Raw genomic sequence first — 22,189 nt, 5'->3', positions numbered from 1 at the left:
GGTCAGCAAGTTCAGCAGCTCAACGGGGTAACCTGCTGTGCCACCATGGCCCCAAGATGTTGTCTCGGTCTTCCATCTCCAAAATAAGCATCACCCAAATAAGATAATAGAGGGCAAAATCGACCTCCCCACACAAAATAGAACTCCTCATGTTCCCTGGTCCACTGTAATCCTGTGTGCCCCCACATCTGAAGACCTTGGGGGGACTGCTTGAGAGAAAGATGGTGGATGCACTTTTCAGAGGATCCTATATCGATGTGAAGGTGAAGCCACTCCATGTTTTAGTCAGAACTTTAAAGAGGCTATCAAACACAAGACAATGTTAAGCACCCTGGATGGCTTTCTAAAAGTTCAGATTAAAGCAAAATAATAACAACAATAATAATAATCTTTTATTTATATCCTACCACCATATCCCAGAGGGACTCGAGGCGGCTCATATAAGGTGCTAAACAGCACTGTCTAATTATAGTGGATCCATATGTGCAACGGATTCTCTTCCCAGTGGATTCCCTTTCCTTCTAATCCAATGGAATGGATTTCCTTCCACCGATTTCCTTCTTCCTACCACTATTACCAATGGATTTCACACAGCTTACTTTCGTACAATGTGCGAGGTAAGAAATAAGCAGCTCACTCAGACTATATAAATAAAAATGTAATGTTCATTTGTGGGATTAACATAACTCAAAAACCACTGGGTGAATTGACACCAGATTTGGACACAAGACACCTATCAGGCCAATGAGTGACCATCACTCATAAAAACACTGAGAAACACAGTGGAAGGGACTTAAAAAGCAAATAAGGCAAATAGATGCTACAGCACATGCGCAAAAACGTCTCCCCTGGCAAACAAAAAACACACAATAGCATACCCACACTCTCTTCTGAACTACAGCTCCCAGCATCCCCTAGACCAGGCCCTTTAGGAGAGGAGGATGATCCTAATTCACTGCTTCCAAGATGAAAGCTTTCTTCTCCTTGGATTTGTTTGAGAGCTTCCCAATCCCTGCATATTTCCAATTTCCTATTCCTGGACTGCAACTCCTAGCAATCCTCCAAACAGATAGATTAGCTAGAGATAGATAGATGGATAGATGGATAGGTAGGTAGGTAGGTAGGTAGGTCAATCGATCGACCGACTGATCGATCAGGAGGACTGCTGGGGGTTGCAGTCCAATAATATGTAGAGAGGCAAAAAGGGGGGGGGGGAAGGAAGGGAAGAAGAAGAGAAGGAAGGAAGGTAGAAAGGAGAGAAAGAAAGAAAGAAAGAAAGAAAGAAAGAAAGAGGGGAGGGAGGGAGGGAGGGAGGGAGGGAGGGAGGGAGGGAAGGAAGGAAGGAAGGAAGGAAGGAAGGAAGGAAGGAAGGAAGGAAGGAAGGAAGGACAAAAAGAAAGAAGAGAAAGAGGGACTTGGCCACAGCGATGCGTGGTGGGTACAGCTAGTCTACAATAAAGAGTTTGCTAGCAAAAATTAGGATCCTGAAATTTTCGTCCAAGTCTTTATCCAAAGGGAAGCCAAAGCATGTGTGATTCCATTTCTTCCCATTTGTCCTTTACAGTACCATTAACACTGCTTTGCTTTTTTCAGTCGACTCGCCATTGAAATTTAGTGACACCACAAGATACAGCCCACCAGACCTTGGGCAGCGTTGGTCCAGAGAGTAGCAATACACTGCACAAAAGCCATACCTCTCCCTACCGTCTTATAGTAAGAGCTTGGACCTGATAAACTTATCTTCTGTATTGATTCGATTCTAAGATGCACCCATATAAACAGCTCTAAAAATTTGATAAGTAGCAGAATTGCAGGTGCATTTTAGAATCTGTTATTCTGAATTTTTCGTTGGATCTTTGAAACCATCTACATAAAAAGTTCGGTTACTGTATTTTGTCCATTCTGATCCCTTATTGCACATCAAGGAGCCCCCAGTGGTCAGCGGTTCGAATCTGGAGAGCGGGGTGAGCTCCCATCTGTCAGCTCCAGCTTCTCATGCGGGAACATGAGAGAAACCTCCTACAGGATGGTAACACATCTGGGCATCCCCTGGACAACGTCCTTGTAGACGACCAATTCTCTCTATTTCTCAAGTCGCTCCTGACACACAAAAAAAAGATTGCATGACGAAGCCGCACTGAAACGAAAAGTGATTGTGTATGAAAAAGAACATGGTAATAGAGCTGTGAGCTGGCTTTTTTAAAGAATTGAAGCTTTTGGCGAAGGCGAGAAATGGTGCTGAAATGAGAGTGCACCTCACCATCGATGGTGTCTTAGAATTGATGAACTATAGTAATCCCTCCAACCAGAGAAGCAGGACTTTCCTTGGATGTCACACTCCCCTCCACTCACGCGCTTCTTCATTCTTGCATGACACAGTCGCTGCATTGTGTCTTTCGAACAGAGACGTCCGATATGTAAATAACGCTTTACATCACAGAAGGGCAGCTCCATGTTTGGTGAGTAAAGAAGGCTGCACTAAACCAAAGATTGGAAAACCCTTCAGGAAAACCAGCAACAATACTTTTGATATGTTTTGATCATTCGAAAGACTATTTTAATTGATATATATCTTTTTTAAATTGTATAATATTGTTTTTTACTGTTATGTTATTGTATGTTATTGTCTAGAGTCCCTCTCCGGGGGTGGGAAGGGCAGCGTGTAAGTACAGTAAATCTATATAAATAGAGAGGCAATGTTTGTTTGTGGGATTAACATAACTCAAAAACCACTGGACGAATTGGCATGAAATTTAGACACTACACCTCTCACAGACCAACGAGTGACCATCACTCATAAACCCTTCCAAAAAAACAGCAGAAAGGACTTAAAAATCCAAAAAAGCTAAATTACAATACAGCACATATTCGAAAATGACAGTTCCCAGCATTCCCTAGACCAGGCCCTTTAGGGGGGGAGGAGAATGCTCCAAATGCACTGCTTCCAAGCTGCAAGCTTGCTTCTCCTTGGATCTCTTTGAGAGCATCCCAATCTGTACATATTTCCTACTCCTGGACTGCAACTCCCAACAATCCTCCAGATAGATAAGATATATAGATTAGATAGAGAAAGATAGTAGATAGACAGATAAATCAGGAGGACTGCTGCGAGTTGCAGTCCAATAATAGGTAGAGAAGGATGAAAGGAGAGAAAGAAAAAAGGGGGGGAGGAAGGAAAGAGGTATAGAAGGAAGGAAGGAAAGAAGGAAGGAAGGAGGGAAGGGAGGGAGGGAGGGAGGAAGGAAGGAAGAAAGGAAGGAAAGAAAAAAAGGGAAGGAAGGAAGGAAGGAAAGAAGGAGAGAAAGAGGGAGGAAAGGTTGGCCACAGCAACACATGGCGGGTATAACTAGAATGAAAAAAAGGGGAAGGAAGGAAAGAAAGAGGGAGGTGAGGTTGGCCACAGAAACGGGTGGCGGGAACAGCTAGTAATAAATAATAATTATTTACTTTTGTGTCAGGAACGACTTGAGAAACGGCAAGACGTTTCTGGTGTTAGAGAATTGGCTGTCTGCAAGGACGTTGCCCTGGGGATGCTCATATGTTCTGATGTTTTACCATCCTTGTAGGAGGCTTTTCTCATGTCCCCGCATGGGGAGCTGGAGCTGACAGAGGGAGCTCACCCACGCTCTTCTCGGATTCAAACCTCTGACCTATTGGTCTTCAGTCCTGTCGGCACAAGGGTTTAACCCATTGCACTACCAGAGACTCCACAATAATAATACCGTTATTATTATTATTATTATTATTATTATTATTATTATTATTATTATTATTGACTCTGGCACAAGCTAGTTAAGGTGGTCCTAGTGGTGATCCGCACACTGGATGCAGTGTCTAAAGACCTTGGCCTGCACTAAAACACAGTACTAACAAAATTACTATCTGTCAACTGCAAAAGGCCACCCTATTGGGATCTGCACGCATTATTCACCGATACATCACATCGTCCTAGACACTTGGGAAGTGTCCAACGTGTGATCCAATACAACAACCAGCACAGTGATTTTGTTTGCTCCAGTGATTTTGTTTGCTCACCCGCATTCAAAACATGGATCTCATGGGAAATGCCACCCATCATAAAGCAATGACTTAACCTACATGCTACAGATAACCATGCGGCAGCCTTGCTTTCGCCATCCGCACCTTTCCTTTCGTGTTGCCTGCCAAATCTGCGCTGTTTGCCTGACTTTTTTTTTTCAATAAGCACAAAAGCACTGCCCTTATTTATCAGAGTGGCTGTGAGGATAAAGCAAAGCCTAAGATAATCAGAAGTTTGACTAAATGGGAGCTCTGCTTACGCGGAGCTACTCCGACAAGGTGTGATGCCAGGGACACTCTGCCAATACATACAACATGGAATGCGGAATGCTGATACAGATTGCTGAAGTTCAGCTAAAGGAAACTGAGCGATATCTATACTTAAAAAAAAGAGAAATATAGGAAAATGTAAAGGTGGAGAGTGCCAACTCTTTATTTTTTGGGGACAGGCTGCACAGATACATACATTAGCTCAAAATAGTTAAAATTGACAAATAACTTGGCAGTATGGCGGTCATGTGGAGTTAGTGGCACAAGTCCACTTAATTTTCAAAATGGTGGGTGTGAGCCTTCAAATTACACAGAATCCTTTTTCAGGTATATACAGTAATCAAATTACGCAGGCTCCTTTTTCAGGTATATATGGTAATTTAAAAAATGAAATTTTGAATGCTTATCTTAAAATTGCATTGACGTGTCTGTGCAAGCATAAATGCACACACAGACATACATATATGTTATCTGAGCCCCTAGTGGCGCAATGGGTTAAACCCTTGTGCCAGCAGGACTGCTGACCGATAGGTCAGCATTTCAAATCTGGGGAGAACGTGGATGAGCTCCTTCTGTCAGCTTCAGCTTTCCATACGGGGCCAATAGGAAAGCCACCCACAAGGATGGTAAAACATCAAACATCCGGACGTCCCCTGGGCAACGTCCTTGCAGAAGGCCAATTCTCTCACACCAGACATTGAGCTTCTCAAATTGCTCCTAACATGAAAAAAAAAATCTGAACACCTATGTTTAAAGAATAATGTTTCCTCTCCAAAAAGAAAAAGGCATCGCTTGCATGCACACTATGTTTAAAGGAGAATGTTTCCTCTCCAGAAAAAAAAGCACATCACTTGAAAATCTGCATCTGTTTGGCCCAGGAAAGGAAAGGTCTTTGCTTGTTTTGGGACTTTCTTTGTTCAGAAAGGCCCACCAAATCATAAGACAGTCCACGAAAATGTTGCTGTCGTATGACGAAGACAGACCCAACACGAAGCAGTTTGCTTACAGAAGACATAGAACATCAAAACAAAACAAAGCATCCAAATTCAAAATTCCGAATAAATTGCAAAATGCATTTTGGGCTGTTCAGAAGTTCTGAGCTCACAAATCTTTTTAGGGATTTGCCTATAGTTTTTGCATTACTTCAATATACACAAAAACACACATAACGGATGCCCTCAAAGGCAGACATCCAACCTGCAAAATACTCTTGCGTAAGCAAAGCCAGAATTCCAAACTCTCCAAAACTACAAAATTTCAAAACCTATTCCAAGAAGGTGAGAACATTTTGAAGCTACTTCGTCGTATCTAGAAATATAGATATATGTGTCACAGATATATATGTATGTATATGGAAAACAGATTCAAATGGCTGCATCTTAAGGGGGGAAAGGTAGACAGAATGGAGAGTACCATCGTTATCTTCAGATAACATGCAAAATAAGGCATAGACCACTTATTCTGATGCAAGCCAACTAACATTAATAGGCTGGTTGCAATCTAACTGGCCCATGAATTACTGCCTTATACCGTTTACGTATGTATCTTGGGAGGGGGAAAGGGATACATGTGACTTACACACAGACAGCGACGACTAATACCACAGCATCCCTTAGGCAACGAAAACAATAGTGCAAGTGATAGTTTATACTAACTCTTTCTGGCTTTCCCTAACGTTTATCAGATCTATGTCAATTTTACAGGCTGTGTATTTTTTTAAAAAAAGCAGTATATTGAAAGCTAAAAGAAAGCAGTCTTGTTTGCCATCTGGGTTGTAACGACAATAACAGGCCTTATTAGCCCGGCGGAATTAACAGACCGCTTTGCGTCTGCCTTAACTTCAAACGTCTCTTCACTTCAATTTGGTGTTTTGAGATTATGAAGGGAGAAAAAAAATTACAGAAAAACCCGCAGCACGCACATAATGCTCTGCGCAGATGCGCCTTGCCGGTCATTAAAATAATAATGATCCTCATAATAATAATAACAACAACAAAAGACAAGGAATAGCATCCATTATTTCTTTATTTTTACTTCATTTTCCCTTAATTAACTACTGAGAGGGAGAGAGAAGTCTGCGCCTCCGTGCCCGAAAAGCCAGTCCGCCTCGGACATTTGTATGGGTGACATGTGGGGGATGTAAAGCCACAGAAGAAAATCAAGATACATCTGTCAAAACCACATCAGAGACAAGAGACAGCACAGGGCGAACATTTATCATTTGGCTGAGGAGGCAAGAATTGCAGGAGAGCAGCCTCCTCCTCCTCTGTCAAGCCAACCTTTTGAAATTTCCAACGGTGCCCTTAAACTTTTCGAATCAGGCAGCCCTATGTGCTTCAGATAGTGCCCTCTCTCTCCTGGCCTGGGCAGTCGAAATGGCATCTTAAAGTCAAGGTCAGCCGTGTCACTTAGCTGAGGGGGCTGCCTTTAATTACAACCCACACGGTGACAACCAAAATGGATGGTGGCAGAAGAGAGAGAGAGACAGAGGGAGAGAAACACAGATACAGAAAGAGAAGGGGGGATGCTGTTAACCCTTTCTTCCCCTCCTCCTCTTCCTCCCCCAATCTGCGTCTGCAAGAAATTAAAATTACAAAGACTATGCAATCAGTTCTACAAAGCATACACAAAAGTCTTCATCTGGCATGTTGCATTCGGGGGTCTTTGGCGCCCTACAAGGAATTGTGCATATAGATCCAAGCGATCAAGCAGAGGTTTCGGAAGGTGGCTTCCACCCATCCTTGCTTTGACTGATAAAACACAGGCTTGAGGATGGCTGCCACCAGAAAACCAGAGCTTGAATTTCTCAGAGGTCCGTTGGACTTGAGAAAGCGAGCACAAGGAAACAGTGGACTTTGGGGTCTGAGAGACCACAAAAAAGACTGAGGCAGAAACAAGAGCCAGAGCTGATCCCACAGTCAGCTTGAAGCTGTGCAAAGAAGTAATGTCTGCCCAGGACTCGCAAACATGGTTCACATGGTTAAAAACATAATGCACAACAAGACCCACCAATCTGCCTAAGCACATGCCAATCAACTGCACTCCAGCACATTTCTTGAATATATAGGGTTATGCATCTGATTATACTATCTTGCAGGAAAACTCAAGGTTTTGGAGGGTGGTTTCTACCCATCCTTGCTTTGACTAATGAAGCACAGGCTTGAGAATGGGTGCCAACCAAAAAACCAGAGCTTGAATTTCTCAGAGGTCCGTTGGACTCAAGAAAGCAGGCACAAGGGAACCGTGGACTTTGGGGTCTGAGGGACCACAAGAAAGACTGAGGCAGAAACAAGAGACAGAGCTGATCCCACAGTCTGCTTGAAGCTTTGCAAAGAAGTCGTGTCTGCACAGGACTCGCAAACGTGGTCCACATGGTCAAAAACATAATGCACAACAAAACCCACCGATCTATCTAAACGCATGCCAATCAACTGCACTCCAGCACGTTTCTTGAATATATAGGGTTATGCATCTGATTATACTATCTTGCAAGAAAACTCAAGGCTTCGGAGGGTGGTTTCCACCCAATCCTTGTTTTGACTAATGAAGCACAGGCTTGAGAATGGGTGCCAACCAGAAAACCAGAGCTTGAATTTCTCAGAGGTCCGTTGGACTCAAGAAAGCAGGCACAAGGAAACAGTGGACTTCACGGTCCAAGAGACCACAAGAAACACTGAGGCAGAAGCAAAAGGCAGAGCTGATCCCACAGTCTGCTTGAAGCTTTGCAAAGAAGTAATGTCTGCACAGGACTCGCAAACATGGTCAAAAATATAATGCACAACAAGACCCATAGATCTGCCTGAACACATGCCAATCAACTGCACTCCAGCACGTTTCTTGAATATATAGGGTTATGCATCTGATTATACTATCTTGCAGGAAAACGCAAGGCTTCAGAGGGTGTTTTCCACCCATCCTACTTTGACTAATGAAGCACAGGCTTGAGAATGGGGGCCAACCAGAAAATAAAAGCTTAAATTTCTCAAAGGTCTGTTGGACTTGAGAAAGCGGGCACAAGGAAAACAGTGGACTTTGGTGTCCGAGAGACCACAAGAAAAACTCAGGCAGAAGCAAGAGGCAGAGCGGATCCCACAGTGTGCTTGAAGCTTTGCGACGAAGTCTCATAATTGCACAGGACTCATACACATGGTCTACATGGACAAAAACATAATGCACAACAAGATCCACAGATCTGCCTAAACACATGCCAATCAACTGCACTCCAGCACGTTTCTTGAATATATAGGGTTATGCATCTGATAACACTATCTTGCAGGAAAACTCTAGTGTAACACCAGCATGGCCACATGAAAACACGAAAAAACAGATGCTTTGCTATTTTTACCCACTTGTAAATAGGAAAGAAACACATATGAACATCTTTACAAAAGAGAGGGAACTGGCGGCAGGGAGAGAAGCCTAGTCCTCCTCTACAAGCTTCCTGCTTCAGCTGACTGCCCCTAGGCCAGGGAAAAATCAAAAGGAAATGCATGGAATGTGGCAGGCATGAAAAGAGAAGAGGCTCTTACTCGGGGTATGACACAAGTCCATAAGTCTTGTGATTCCACTGATAATCATCAAGACAAAATTGTATATATGATTGCATTTGTGTGCAGAAAACACTTCAAACTCAACCTGGCAGAACGAAATTTCGGGAAAACGGGCCTTCTATCGGAAACACAAACTTTCCATTGGGCAGTCCCTACTCATTGCATGTCCACCCAAAACTGCCCCCCCCCCTCCGCACTTTGATTTACCTGCTATATGTTCCTGTTTAGGGCAAATTCCTCTCGATGACGTTGACAAACAATCGTCATCTTCAGGCGTGACCTGGATGCCAACCTCCACAGGATTGGATGGTTTCCGCAGCTCGCTCGGCGAGGGTGATGGGGGCTTATCCACAACCTTCTCTAGGCAAAGAATGCCATTGCATTGCTTCCGTTTGTGCTCAATAAAAATAAGGATGTCCCCCAACGGGAAGTTCATCTGACACTGGCCACAGGTGAGGAGGTCATGGTCCCCTTCTGGAGCTCCCAATGTACCGTGGTCTGGTTCCTCATCCGTAAGAATGGCTTCGATAGGTTCGGCTGCAACGGGGGGAAGGAGAATGAAGAAGACAACAGTCAGAAATCTTAGACAACACAGGACACAATAACCGCAGAAAGGGGGTACCAGAACGATATGTCCTAATTCTTACGTGGCGGGGGATGACGACAAACCCTTCCAAAAATTAAGGCTGTTGGCAAATTATGAGGGCATCACCTCTAGGTCTAAAGAAAATCTTTAAAATAATAGATTCTAGTGGATTTTTAAAGGACAAAAGAGCCCTTAATACCATTCAGATCTGGGTTGTTGTGAGGTTTCTGGGCTGTATAGTCATGCTCCAGAAGCATTCTCTCCTGACATTTCGCCTGCATCAAGGGTTGTGAGGTCAGATCCTTCCCGTACAATGGAAGCCATGAAACCTATTTTAAATTTCTCTTCCTTTATTATAACACTAATAATAATAATAATAATAATAATAATAAATCTTTATTTATATCCCGCTTTTCTCCCTCACGGGACCCAAAGCAGCTTAGAACACATTGCAATCACGTAAACAATAATCCGAATACAACCATGTAAACAACAATTCAAATACATCCATGGTGAGTATAAAACATTGTAAAATAAAATAACAATAATATACATTCACATTCTTGTGGCATCATGTCAGTTTATATTGCACTTTGTTCAAAAAGTGCAATATACTCTCTTTTTTTCAAAATATCAGTATTATTTTAAAGGCAAGCAAGATGAAGCCAATGCAAGACAGTAAGAGAGCTTCCCCTTTTTTGTAGCGTGTTGTCATTTCAACAGGAAAACGAACTTATCAGCCACAGCGTGCATTGCTTCCTATCCAGCTATAATGTGAATAACTCAGAAGATGTGAACCTCACACTCTCCTCTCTCTCTCACTCTGTTTCTTTGGAGGGCCTAAGCTAATCTGCTTTTATAAAAAAGTGAATGAAATAAAAAACACACAGAGGGGATTATATTGTTTTTAATGCTGTCAGAAAGCGAAGCTGGAAAAGCTGTGCCTTGGTTTTGTCACTACACACACAGCCCTTTTGCCAGATCTGCGGGCATGTTTATTTTATCCTTGTAAGCAAGTATCACATATTTGGAATGGATGCGCTGCTTTCGTGTGCAGGTAACGCATAAGCGAAGCGTGTGCATGCATACAAAAACATAAGTAGTAATATCACAAGATTAGGAAAAGGGCTTCTTCTGACAACTAGTACACACAGCACCTAAAGTGCCCTTTAATTTTCCAAAAAATCAGGTCTGTTTCCGTGCCATACACATCCTGGCATGCACAAGAATTTCCCACAACAGTTCTCCAAAACAGACAAAAAATGTGCTATTTGTTTTCACACCAAAGGGAAAAAAACAGATCTTTTTTCAGCAAACTCTCCCAGAAAATATAGATATAGATAGATAGATAGATAGATAGATAGATAGATAGATAGATAGATAGATCTCCCATTTGATGCCAACCCCTGGTTACCATTTTTGAGAAAATTAAAAAAAGGTTGCAAAGCTCTTAGGAAATGTGCCAATTAGCCTTAGGTGTGTCGCTTTTTTCCTCTCCGCTTCCTTATGAAACGAATCCTCGATTCATTCAGAATATATGATTGGTGGCCTTCCTAAGGTAAAAGCCAATATAAAGACAACTACCTTCTACCTTTCATAAGCCCTTTCTTTAAATTTCAAGTACCTTTCCTAATGTTGTCAGAGATGATTAATTTCCTGTATGAGGTCCAGAAAACTCCATTAAGAGCCTGTTTCTGCACATACTGTTGCCAGTGGATAGTTTAACAAGGCACAGTCATATTAGTAAGGATTTGAAAAGGGTTTTGTTTTTGTTTTTTTCAGGTGGGGGACTGAGATATGTTTCTGTCGAATTACCTTGGAAAAAAGAGCCACCTTTCCAGAGACAGAAGGAAAGAAGAAGGGGAAAAGCATCATCTTCAGGTGCAAATTTCCCTAATAGCTACCACTTATATTGCACACGAACACGAAAATAGCATCTTTGCAAAATATCCAGAGCAGCTCCTTCGGAAATGTATAGCAGGGCGAAACACCCCAACAGTTAATCAGCGTGACCTTCTTTAGCATGTGACCAATTTCACATTTAATGAACTTAAAGCCACTGAGAATCACAAAAATAGATTTTAATTTGTCTGTGCCATATTGGAACACATTTTGAATGAATATATATATATATATATATATATATATATATATATCGACATATAACGTTAACGTTATTTGGGTCCAACCTAGGCATATTATTTAAAGGGTGAGGGATTGGAGCAATTCCCAAATGGACAGAATAATAATAATAAGAGACCAGTAGCCTGATGCTAAACAGAACCATATTATAATAATTCTATGTTATTCTCTAATTTCTTGCATCCATGATTACTCCTAATTTAAGGTAAGGTATGTTACTGAAATAGGAAGGTTATTTTCTGCAGGAAGGGATTCTTTAAGATCTCTTAACCAACGATATTGCACTGACACTAACATGTATATTAGTGGTGAATAATTCGAAAGAGGAAAGATTAAGCATGTAGCTATAACATTGACATTTTGCTCCTTTTATGGGGGAACGACTGTCACAACATACTTTGAAACAAGGGGCAAAGACTCTCGCTTGTGCCAGGCAGGTTCGTCCCCAAAAAATATTTTTAAACTTCCTTCAAAAAAACACAAACACTTGCATGCAAACTTGGGAGCAAAATATCAAAACAATTAGCTTTCTCCTACCTTGGAATTAGGCAAATTGAAATAGGCCTGATATATTTGTGAAATCAGTAATATGGTAATAGCAAAGCAAGACAGAACATTTTCCCATGCCGTTAAAAGTCACGTTAAACAATGGTCAGCACAACACAGAGAGAGTGAATGAGTGAGTGAGAGAAAGAGAGATTTTGTGAAGTCCTGTGCAACTGGATTGGATTCTTATCCAAAACTAGCAAATCAAGTGGCAACTCCAAAGCACTGTTGTGTCGATTATACCTCCACATTTCCACCAATTAATTTCATATGAGGCAACGTTCGTAAATATAACAAGGTATTCAAATGTACAGATATTTTTTAAAAGCATACCCTACACATTTTTTCAGTGCTCTTAACATAAATAATTGCTAATTAAGAAGAACAAAAAGGCAGTCTATGAAAGAGGACTGGCATGCCGACCTACGAACTCGTTTACAAACCATTTGGTTTCTTAAGGTAGAGGTAGCATGAGCAAAATACTCTCGCTATTACTTAAACCTAAGTATACAATACAATAGTTTATTATATTGTTGTTGTTGCCTAAGTACATGATACAATACTTTATTGTTGTTGTTGTTGCCTAAGTATACAATACTTTATGTTATTATTGCTGTTGTTGCCTAAGTACACAATACAATACTTTATTATTATATTATTGCTGTTGCCTAAGTACACAATACAATGCATTATTATTATTATTATGTTATTATTGCTGCTGTTGCCTAAGTACACAATACAATACATTATTATTATTATTATTGCATAAGTACACAATACAATACTTTATTATTATATTATTGCTGTTGCCTAAGGATACAATACAATGCTTTATTATTATATTATATTATTGTTGTTGTTGTCTAAGTACACAATACAATACTTTATTATTATTATTATTATTATTATATTATTGTTGTTGTTGTTGTTTTTGCCTATGTACGCAATACAATATTTAGTATTATTGTTGCTGCTGCTCCCTAACTACACAATACAATACTTTATTATTATTATTATTATTGCTGCTGCTGCTCCTTGTCTACATAAACACAGTTGAATGTTTTGTTTCTAATAGGTATATATTGTTACTTTGACCCTTCTGCACAAATCAATCCACTTCTTAAGAAGCACAGGTATTTCAACCTAATCTTTCTAGGGTCAGTTAAAAGATAGGAGTTTAAATTGGTTAGGATAGAAGGAGCTTGAATTAAAATTGCCACAGATTTATTTGCATCTCTTTTCAAATTGCAGAAGGAAGGAAGAATGAAGTGAGGGAACCAAAAAGGTGGCACTTTCCAGGTAAATAAATGGATCTTTTACATGTGTTGAATGAGATGCGGGAACCAAAAGGGTGGCACTTTCCAGGTAAGTAAAAACATCTTTCCTATTTGTTAAGAACCTGGATTTGCAAGGAATGAGCTTGCAAGCCTCTGCTGCCAAAGAGAGGAGGCAAATAGAAAGAGACCAGGAATATTTTTTTAATAAATGTACTAAAAGGCAGGGAGTGGAGGAGATCTTCCACAACCCAGATTCAAGTTTGCCTCCAAAGCTCCCATTATAACCTAGGCTGAAATAAAAGAAAGGAGCGGAAGCTATGCCGAGGGACAGGAGAGGATGGACTCATAAGCAGAGAGGAGAAGGAAGAAAGGGAAGGGACAGGGCAGCAGCTTTTGAGGTGAAAGGAAACATGGAAATGAACATGGGAAGAAGACGAGAACACAATGGGGAGGTGGGTCAGGTGGAACTACATCTCCAAACATGTGCAAACCAAGTCAAGGAATCTTCTGGCCCTTTTTGACTGATGTATTTTATTTTTGTTTACATCTATTTTCCTTTTTAAAAGCAACAATAAAGAATAATAATAATGGGATTTTCAAAATGAGCATTGACCTATGTATCCCCAGGAAAACAGACATCACAGATTCCTACCAACCTACCCAACCTATCCAAACGAAACCGAGATATGTGTTGTCGAAGGCTTTCATGGCCAGAATTACTGGGTTGCTGTGAGTTTTCTGGGCTGTATGGCCATGTTCCAGAAGCATTCTCTCCTGACTGTTTCTGACATAGATGTGGATGAAAGGTCAGGAGAGAATGCTTCTGAAACATGGCCATACAGCCCAGAAAACCCACAGCAAAATTGAGAGATGTATTATCAAAGGCTTCCATGGTTGGAATCACTGGTCAAAATTGAGATATTTTGCTAGTCAAACCAAAGAACTAAAGAAGAAAAGGAATCACAAGAAAACTATCCAAGCAGTTGTATCTTTGCAGTGCTTTAAGATGCATGCCTCGAAAAGCTAAGTCAGATATAAGTATACCAGATAATATTGGCACTGGAGGAAGATTTCTACCCCACATTACTTGCTATGCTTTCAATTATATTAGCTTAGCATTTCTGGGGAAAAAATGTCTTAAGACTGAAAAATATGTTGCTGTGTTGTTGAAAGTTTTCATGTCCGGAACCCCTCAACCCCTCATAGATGTGGGTGCAACGTCAGGAGAGAATGCTCCTGGAAACATGGCCAGACAGCCTGGAAAGCTCACAGGAACCCAATGTTGTTAATGCTCCCGAACATCTTTTTAAAAAAGTTGTTCCTTTCCAAAAAGAGGTGGAGACAGAGTCAAGAGAGATCAATAAAGGAGGAGAATGAAGGGAGATCACAAGAATGAAAGCTTCAGGTAGGAAACACACCTCCAAAAAGGGGTAAAATATGAATGTTGGTGGGCCAATATGAATGAATGCATCGGACACAATATCCTTTTGAATTCCAAAGCAGGAAAGGATGTGATGACAAGACGAGGGGCCGGAGAGAAGGGCCCGGGGCTCCCTACACACACAGGGGTGTGTTGGTCGCACAAACACACCCCTCCCTGTCCCCGACCCCTCCTTCCTCTTCTTCCAAAGGGGGAAATAATGTAGAACATTCAAAGAGGTGAGTGAAACTGATCAGATTCAAGTTCATGGCGCTTGCTTTTATTTTGATCCCACTCTGCCTCCTAGTGGCCAACAACTGGTATTTTGATATCTCTCTATATTAAAGAACATTGTTTTAACCTAACTCTCCCCCCACGAAAAAGCGAACACACATACTGACACATATTTCTTTTCCCACCCTTGAAGGCCAAAGTTCACAACTAGGAGACAGGAAAGGCAGATGGGTCAAAATATGTGGCAACACTAAGGATTCCTTGACACACACATACACCCATATGTATCTTTCGCCTTTACATATCTATATTGTAACTGTTAAGGCCTCTTAAGATTGTAACTGTGTTGTAACTGTTAAGGCCTCTTAAGATTGTAACTGTTAAGGCCTCTTAAGATCATCAAAGGCTTTCACGACTGGAATCACTGGGTTGTTGTAAGTTTTTTGGGCTGTCTAGCCATGTTCTAGAAGCATTCTCTCCTGACGTTTCGCCTGCATCTGTGGCAGGCATTCTAGAACATGGCCACACAGCCCGAAAAAACTGACAACAACCTCTACAAGATTATTTTAGGAGGGAGAAAAGAGTTCATTGAGATTCCAAGTGGAAATCTAATTTCAGGGTATTATGGTGAGCACTAAACGCAGGCACTCCCCTCCAAAAACATGCAATTCCCCCTTCTCTTCGTCTGCCTGAGATAAGAGTCAAACCAGGCTATCGGTTGGAAGGAAAGGCGGGCGAAAGGATCTTGCAGTGTGTTTGGAAGGCGATAACACAGAAAGAAAAAAAGTGTGGCGGTTTTGTGTTGCAATACACTATATACACAACATGCTGGGGTTTTGTTTTTTTTTTTGCAAGGCAAGAAGAAAGAAGAGAAAGAAAAGACAGAAGAGAAGAATGAAGGAAGGAATGTGGGAGGAAAAAGAAAGGAGCAGGGAGAGGTAGAAGAAAAGAACTCTTGGTTGTCTGGGCTGTCTATGTTTCAGAAGCATTCTCTCCTGACGTTTTGCCAGCATTTATGGCAGGTATCCTCAGACGTTGTGAGGATGTTAGAAACTTGGAAAATGGGGTTTATATATTTGTGGAATCTCCAAGGAGGGAGAAAGAACTCTTCTTTCATGGCTGGAATCACTGGGTTGTCGTAGGTTTTTCGGGATGTACAGCCATGTTCTATAAGCATTCTCTCCTGATGTTTCACCTGCATCTATGGCAGACATCCTCAGTGGACCACACAACCTCTGAGGATGGCTGCCATAGATGCCAGCGAAAATATCAGGAGAGAATGCTTCTATAACATGGCCATACAGTCTGAAAAACCTACAACCACCCAACTCTTATCTATTTGAGGTAGGTGCTAGGGGAAAAACATTTTCCTAGTTTCCAACAGACCTCACAACCTCTGAGGATGCCTGCCATAGATGCAGGTGAAAGGTCAGGAAAGAATGCTTCTGGAACATGACCAGACAGCCTGGAAAACTCACAGCAACCCAGTGACTCTGGCCATGAAAGCCTTCGACAAGACTTCTTTCTCCCACCTTGGACATTATTCCAGATATATAAACCCAATGTTTCCAAGCTTCTGGAACATGGCCAGACAGCCCAGAAAACTCACAGCAAGCCAGTGAATCCAGCCATGAATAAAAAAGAACGCTTTTTTAACTTTATCCAAAGCTGGGAATGCTTTTTATTTTTTGAAGTAGAGATTTCAAATGGACCCAAATGTAAACAATGACTTTCTCCTTTTGCACTGCAAGGGGAGGTCAGGGTGATGAGGGTTATTGGGAAGGGCAGGAAGAAGAGGGGAAGGGAAAATGTCAAAAGCTGGGCTTTAGAAAAGTTTGCAGGAGCTGGGGAAAGAAGGACAGACGGAAGGAAGGAAGGAAGGAAGGAAGGAAGGAAGGAAGGAAGGAGTAAAGAGAGAGAAGGAGAAAAGAAAAAGAGAAGGAAGGAAAGACTACAGGGAAGAAAGGGGGAAGGGAAGGGAAGGGAAGGGAAGGGAAGGGAAGGGAAGGGAAGGGAAGGGAAGGGAAGGAAGGGGGAGAGAGAGAAGGAGAGAAGAAAAAGAGAAGGAAGGAAATACTACAGGGAAGAAAGGGTGGAAGGGAAGGGAAGGGAAGGGAAGGGAAGGGAAGGGAAGGGAAGGGAAGGGAAGGAAGGAAGGAAGGAAGGAAGGAAGGAAGGGGGAGAGGGAGAGAGAAAAGGAGAGAAGAAAAAGAGCAGAAAGGAAAGACTAAAGGGAAGGAAGGATGAAAGGGAAGGAAGGAAGGAAGGAAGGAAGGGGGAGAGAGAGAAGGAGAGAAGAAAAAGAGAAGGAAGGAAAGACTACAGGGAAGAAAGGGTGGAGGGGAAGGGATGGAAGGAAGGAAGGAAAGAAGGAAGGAAGGAAGGGGAGAGGGAAAGAGAGAGAAGGAGAGAAGAAAAAGAGCAGGAAGGAAAGACTAAAGGGAAGAAAGGATGAAAGGGAGGGAGGGAGGGAGGGAGGGAGGGAGGGAGGGAGGAAGGAAGGAAGGAAGGGGGAGAGAGAGAAGGAGAGAAGAAAAAGTGAAGGAAGGAAATACTACAGGGAAGAAAGGGTGGAAGGGAAGGGAGGGAGGGAAGGAAGGCAGGAAGGAAGGGAGGGGGGAGAGAGAAGGAGAGAAGAAAAAGAGTAGGAAGGAAAGACTAAAGGGAAAAAAGGGTGGAAGGGTCGAAGGGAAGAGAAAGAAGACTAAAGGGAAGAAAGGGTGAAGGGAAGGGAAGGAAGGAAGGGAAGGAAGGGTCTCCAAAGGCTCTCCAAAGAGGAGAGAGGCGCGCGCGCTTTCTGTCTCTTTTGCAAAACCCCTTTTGCAAAAACCCTTGGACGGTTCATGTCTTCCTCTCCCTCTCTCTCTCTTTCTCTCTCTCTCTTTCACTCTCTCTCCCTCCACAAGCCACCTCTACACCCGCCTTCCTTCCTTCCTTCCTTCGACCCTCCGTCTCCCTTTTGTGTTGGAGAGAGAGAGAGAGAAAAGCAGCCATATTTCAAGCTTGGGGGTGTGTGTGTGTGAGAGTGAGTGAGTGAGTGCGCGCGCAATTGTGTCTTGCCTTTTTGCTGGTCTAGATTAAGAGAGAGATAAGCTAGATCTGGAAAGGGGATGCGAGCCACCTCCGAGGAGGGCTGCTCTGCTGGCTCTGCTCTTTCTCTCCCCTTGGCTTTTCCCCCTTCCTTTCTTTCTCTCTTTCTTTCTCCTTCTCTCCGTCTTCCTCTCCTCAGTGGCAACGCTCCGCCGCTCTGTTTTGCTGGCAGCCGCTCCGCCGCACACGCGGCAAGCCTTGTAAACAACGCCGCGCACGAGATTTTTCCCTTTTTCCCCCAATCACAATCCACGGCCACTCTTGAAAACCTTCCAAAGAGGGAAAATTGCACACGAGAGAGGCATAGGAAGGGAGGGAGGGAGAGGGGGGAAAAAAGAAGGGAATCCCTCCTTTAGAGAGGGAGCTGGATGCAGAAGCAAGTGGTGTTTATGCTTCTCTCTCTTTCTGACCAAGTTTGGGGTGCAAAGGAAGGAAAGGGGACCCTCCATTCATTCAGAGGTCTCTCTCTCCTCGAGTGGGTGCTTTCCCAATCCTCGCCTTCACCCTTCAAGACAGGATACACACATTGTATTCACACACACGCTCCTCTCAAGTTTGTTTATGCTTCTCTTTTTCTGCAAAACCTGGAGTTTGGAGGGTAAGAGAAGGAAGGAAAGGGGAGCCTTCATTCACTCTGAGGCCCCTCTCTTCAAGTGGGTGCTGTCCCAACCCTCCCCGTCGCCCTTCAAGCCAGGATGCACGCACTACACACACACACACCTTAAGTTTGTGTATGCTTCCTCTCTTTCTGCAAAACCTGGAATTTGGAGGGCAAAAGAAAGAAGGAATGGAGATCCTTCATTCACTCTGAGGCCTCTCTCTTCAAGTGGGTGCTTTCCCAATGTCGCCCTTCAAGCCAAGATGCATGCACTACACACACACACACACCTTAAGTTTGTGTATGCTTCCTCTCTTTCTGCAAAACCTGGAGTTTGGAGGGCAAAAGAAAGAAGGAATGGAGATCCTTCATTCCCTCTGAGGCCTCTCTCTTCAAGTGGGTGCTTTCCCAATGTCGCCCTTCATGCCAAGATGCATGCACTACACACACACACACCCCTTAAGTTTGTGTATGTTTCCTCTCTTTCTTTTGGAGGGCAAAAGAAGGAAGGAAAGGGGATCCTTCATTCACTCTGAGGCCTCTCTCCTCAAGTGGGTGCTTTCCCAACCCTCCCCGTCGCCCTTCAAGCCAGGCTGCATTCAGCACACACACACCTATTAGTTTATGCTTCCTCTCTTTCTGCCAAACCTGGAGTTTGGAGAGCAAAAGAAGGAAGGAAAAGGGACCCTTCATTCCCTCTGCGGCCTCTCTCTTCAAGTGGGTGCTTTCCTAACCCTCCCCGTCGCCCTTCAAGCCAGGATGCACGCACTACACACACATACATATACATACACACACACACCTATTAAGTTTGTTTCTGCTTCCTCTCTTTCTGCAAAACCTGGAGTTTGGGGGCCAAAAGAAGGAAGGAAAGGGACCCTTCATTCCCTCGGAGGTCTCTCTCTTCAAGCGGGTGCTTTCCCAACCCTCCCGGTCGCCCTTCAAGCCAGGATGCACGCACTGGAGAGGCGCACACAATGCACACACACACACACCCCGTTCCACGCGTCTCCAACCCTTTTCCTTCCAGAGGCGCGACTCCTTTGCGCGCCTAGAGAAAGAGAGAAACGCAGAGCTCGAACGAATCAATGGGGCGAAGGAGGAGGGAAAGGAAAGAAAGGAAAGGAAAAGGAGGGGTGGGAGAAGAGAGAGAGAGAGAGATCCAGAATGGGGAGGGAAAAAAGGGGGAAGCGGGACTTGAGAGGAGAAGAGAGGCAACTTTTCTTTTTCCAGAGCGCGAGAGAAGAAGGAAAAGAAGGGAAGGTCTTCGAAAAGTAAGCCAAGGGAGAGATGGAGTTGTTTCGGAGCGGAGGAATGAAAAGGGAACTTGGGAGAAGTAGGGTTGGAAAGGAATGAATGAATGGGAGGCGGGTCTGGGTTGGAGGTTTGTATTATTTGGGTTTCCCCCCCCCCCCCCAAAGAATGGAAGGAAGGTAGTGGAGAGCGAGGAGGACCCGCGCGCCGGAGTCCAGGTGGGAAGCCAGCCCGTGGGCGCCGGAGGAGTGCTCGCCCTTCTCGCGTGTTACTTACGTGAGAATCCCCGCTTGCTTAAGTGCTGCGGCTTGCCTTGCTTGCGGCGAGACATCGCGGAGGGGCGGCGGGAGCGCTGGCGCTGGAGATGGAGGAGAAGCAGCAGCAGCAGCAACGGCGGCAGCAACGTTGGCAGCCCTCCTCCTTCTTCCTCTCCTCTTCTTCCCCTGCTTCTTCTTCTCCTTCTTCTTCCCCGGCTCTCTTCCGCCTCCTCCTCCTCCTCCTCACATCCCTCCCTTCCCGGCCGAGCTCTTCATCGAGCGCCTTTGACATCCAAAAATAAATTAGAAATAAGAATACAAAGATGGCGCGGGGAAGATGAATGGTGGTGGTGGTAGCGGTGGTGGGAGAGCAGGCATGGCTTGGCTTTTTCTCTTTTTTCTTTTCTTTGCTTGGCTTTTTCTTTCCGTGCTTCTTTACAGAGGAGGAGGAGGGAAAGAGAGAAAGAGAGAAGGAAAGGAGAGGAAAGGAAAGGAAGAAGAGAAGGAGAGAAAGAGAGAGAGAGATGAGGGGGGGAAAATGGCAAAAGCCCCCCTGAGCTGCAAGTTCAAGTGCGGACGTGACGTTCCCGACGAACTTGAACGTCAAGCGCCTGGATGGACACAGACATACAAAACATGGGCAGGGCGAGGAGGAGGAGGAAGAGGAGGAGGAGGCGGGAGCCCAGGGAGGGAGAGAGAGAGAGGGAGGGAGGAGGGAGAAAGAGAGAGAGAGAGAGAGCAGCGCGCCACGCCAATGGACGGACACTCCGCGGGGGATGGACAGGGCAGGAGCCCCAGAAGAGAAGAGAAGAGGAGGGAGAAGGAGGGAGGGAGGGAGAGAAAGAGGCAGGCAGCCCGGAGGAGGCGGAGGTCGAAGCCGAGGAGGAGGAGGAGGGAGAGGCAGGCCGGCGGAGGGAGCAGCAGCAGCAGTAGTAGGGCAAGCCAATGGCCAGCGGGGAGGAGGAGGAGGAGGAGGAGGCGCACGCCGGGCAGGAGCAGGAGGAGGAGAAGCAGGAGGAGGAGGAGGGCGCCAAGGGGAAGCCCAGTGCCCAATGGCAGGGGCACAAGTCCTAAGCACCTGGAGGGTCGAAGTTTGCCCATGCCTGGGACACCCATGCCTGGGACAAAGGGTGTCTGGGTGGGTAGGTGGGTGGGTTGGGGGGAGTCTCAGTCTGAGGGTACAGCCCCTCCGAGGACTTTAAACACGAAGGGAGAGGGCGTCCGGAGAAGAAAGCGCCCCAAAGAGGTGTGCGTCAAAGAGAGGAAAGAGTGGCCAGGGAAGGAAAGGGGAAAGAAAGGCGGGTTGTGGGCACCTGAGAGGAGGGGAAATAGGGCGACGGGACACTCCTAGAGGAGGAGGAGGGGGAGAAGGGCTCGAGGTTTTCAGAGCGATCCCCCTCTTTTTATATATATATAAAATCCATAAAAAGATTCCATTCTTCCTTACCTTTTCCTTCCTCTTACTTTTCTCTCCCTTCCTACTTTCCCTTCTTTCTTTCTCTTACATTTTCATTCCTTAATTCTTTCCTTCCATGCTTGCTCTTACCTTTTCTTTCATTCCTCTTTCCTTTCCCTCTCTCCCTTCCTACCCTTCCTTCCTTCCTTCCTTCATCCTTTCCTCTTACTTTTCCCTCCCTCTCCTTTCTTTCTTTACTTCCTTTCTCTTACCTTTTCATTGCTTAATTATTTCCTCCCATGCTCGCTCTTACCTTTTCCTTCATTCCTATTTCCTTTCCCTTTCTCCTTTCCTTTCTTCCTCTCCCTCTCTACCTTTTCCTCTCTCCCTCCCTAACTTTCCCTTCCTTCCTTCATCCCTTTCTCCCTTTCTTCCTCTCCCTCCTTAGCTTTCCCTTCCTTCCTTCCTTCCTTCATCCCTTTCTCCCTTTCTTCCTCTCCCTCCCTACCTTTCCCTTCCTCCCTTCACCCG

General features: G+C 44.1%; 1 protein-coding gene across 3 annotated transcripts in view; it reads right to left on the bottom strand.

Moving 5' to 3' along the window:
• Window positions 1-21,133, bottom strand: part of BCL11A (BCL11 transcription factor A) — a 253,755-nt gene extending 232,622 nt beyond the window's left edge. For 2 of the 3 annotated variants that reach the window (XR_010908978.1, XM_060754618.2), the window contains exons 1-2: window positions 20,282-21,132; window positions 9,066-9,395 (exon numbers count right to left, since the gene is read on the bottom strand). Coding sequence is in view for 2 of the 3 variants with exons in the window: in XM_060754618.2 (XP_060610601.1) it covers window positions 9,066-9,395; window positions 20,282-20,336 (385 nt within the window). In the remaining variant the exon portion in view is untranslated. Of the gene's footprint in view, window positions 1-9,065; window positions 9,396-20,281 lie in introns of all 3 variants that reach the window. The other variant, XM_060754617.2, reaches the window with a different exon arrangement.
• Between the last annotated feature and the right edge of the window lie 1,056 nt (window positions 21,134-22,189).

This window comes from Anolis sagrei, chromosome 1 (genome assembly GCF_037176765.1).
Source record: "Anolis sagrei isolate rAnoSag1 chromosome 1, rAnoSag1.mat, whole genome shotgun sequence".
NCBI classification, from domain to species: domain Eukaryota; kingdom Metazoa; phylum Chordata; class Lepidosauria; order Squamata; family Dactyloidae; genus Anolis; species Anolis sagrei.
The sequence above is the reverse complement of the archived record's forward strand: the minus strand, read 5'-3'. Positions and strand labels throughout refer to the sequence as shown.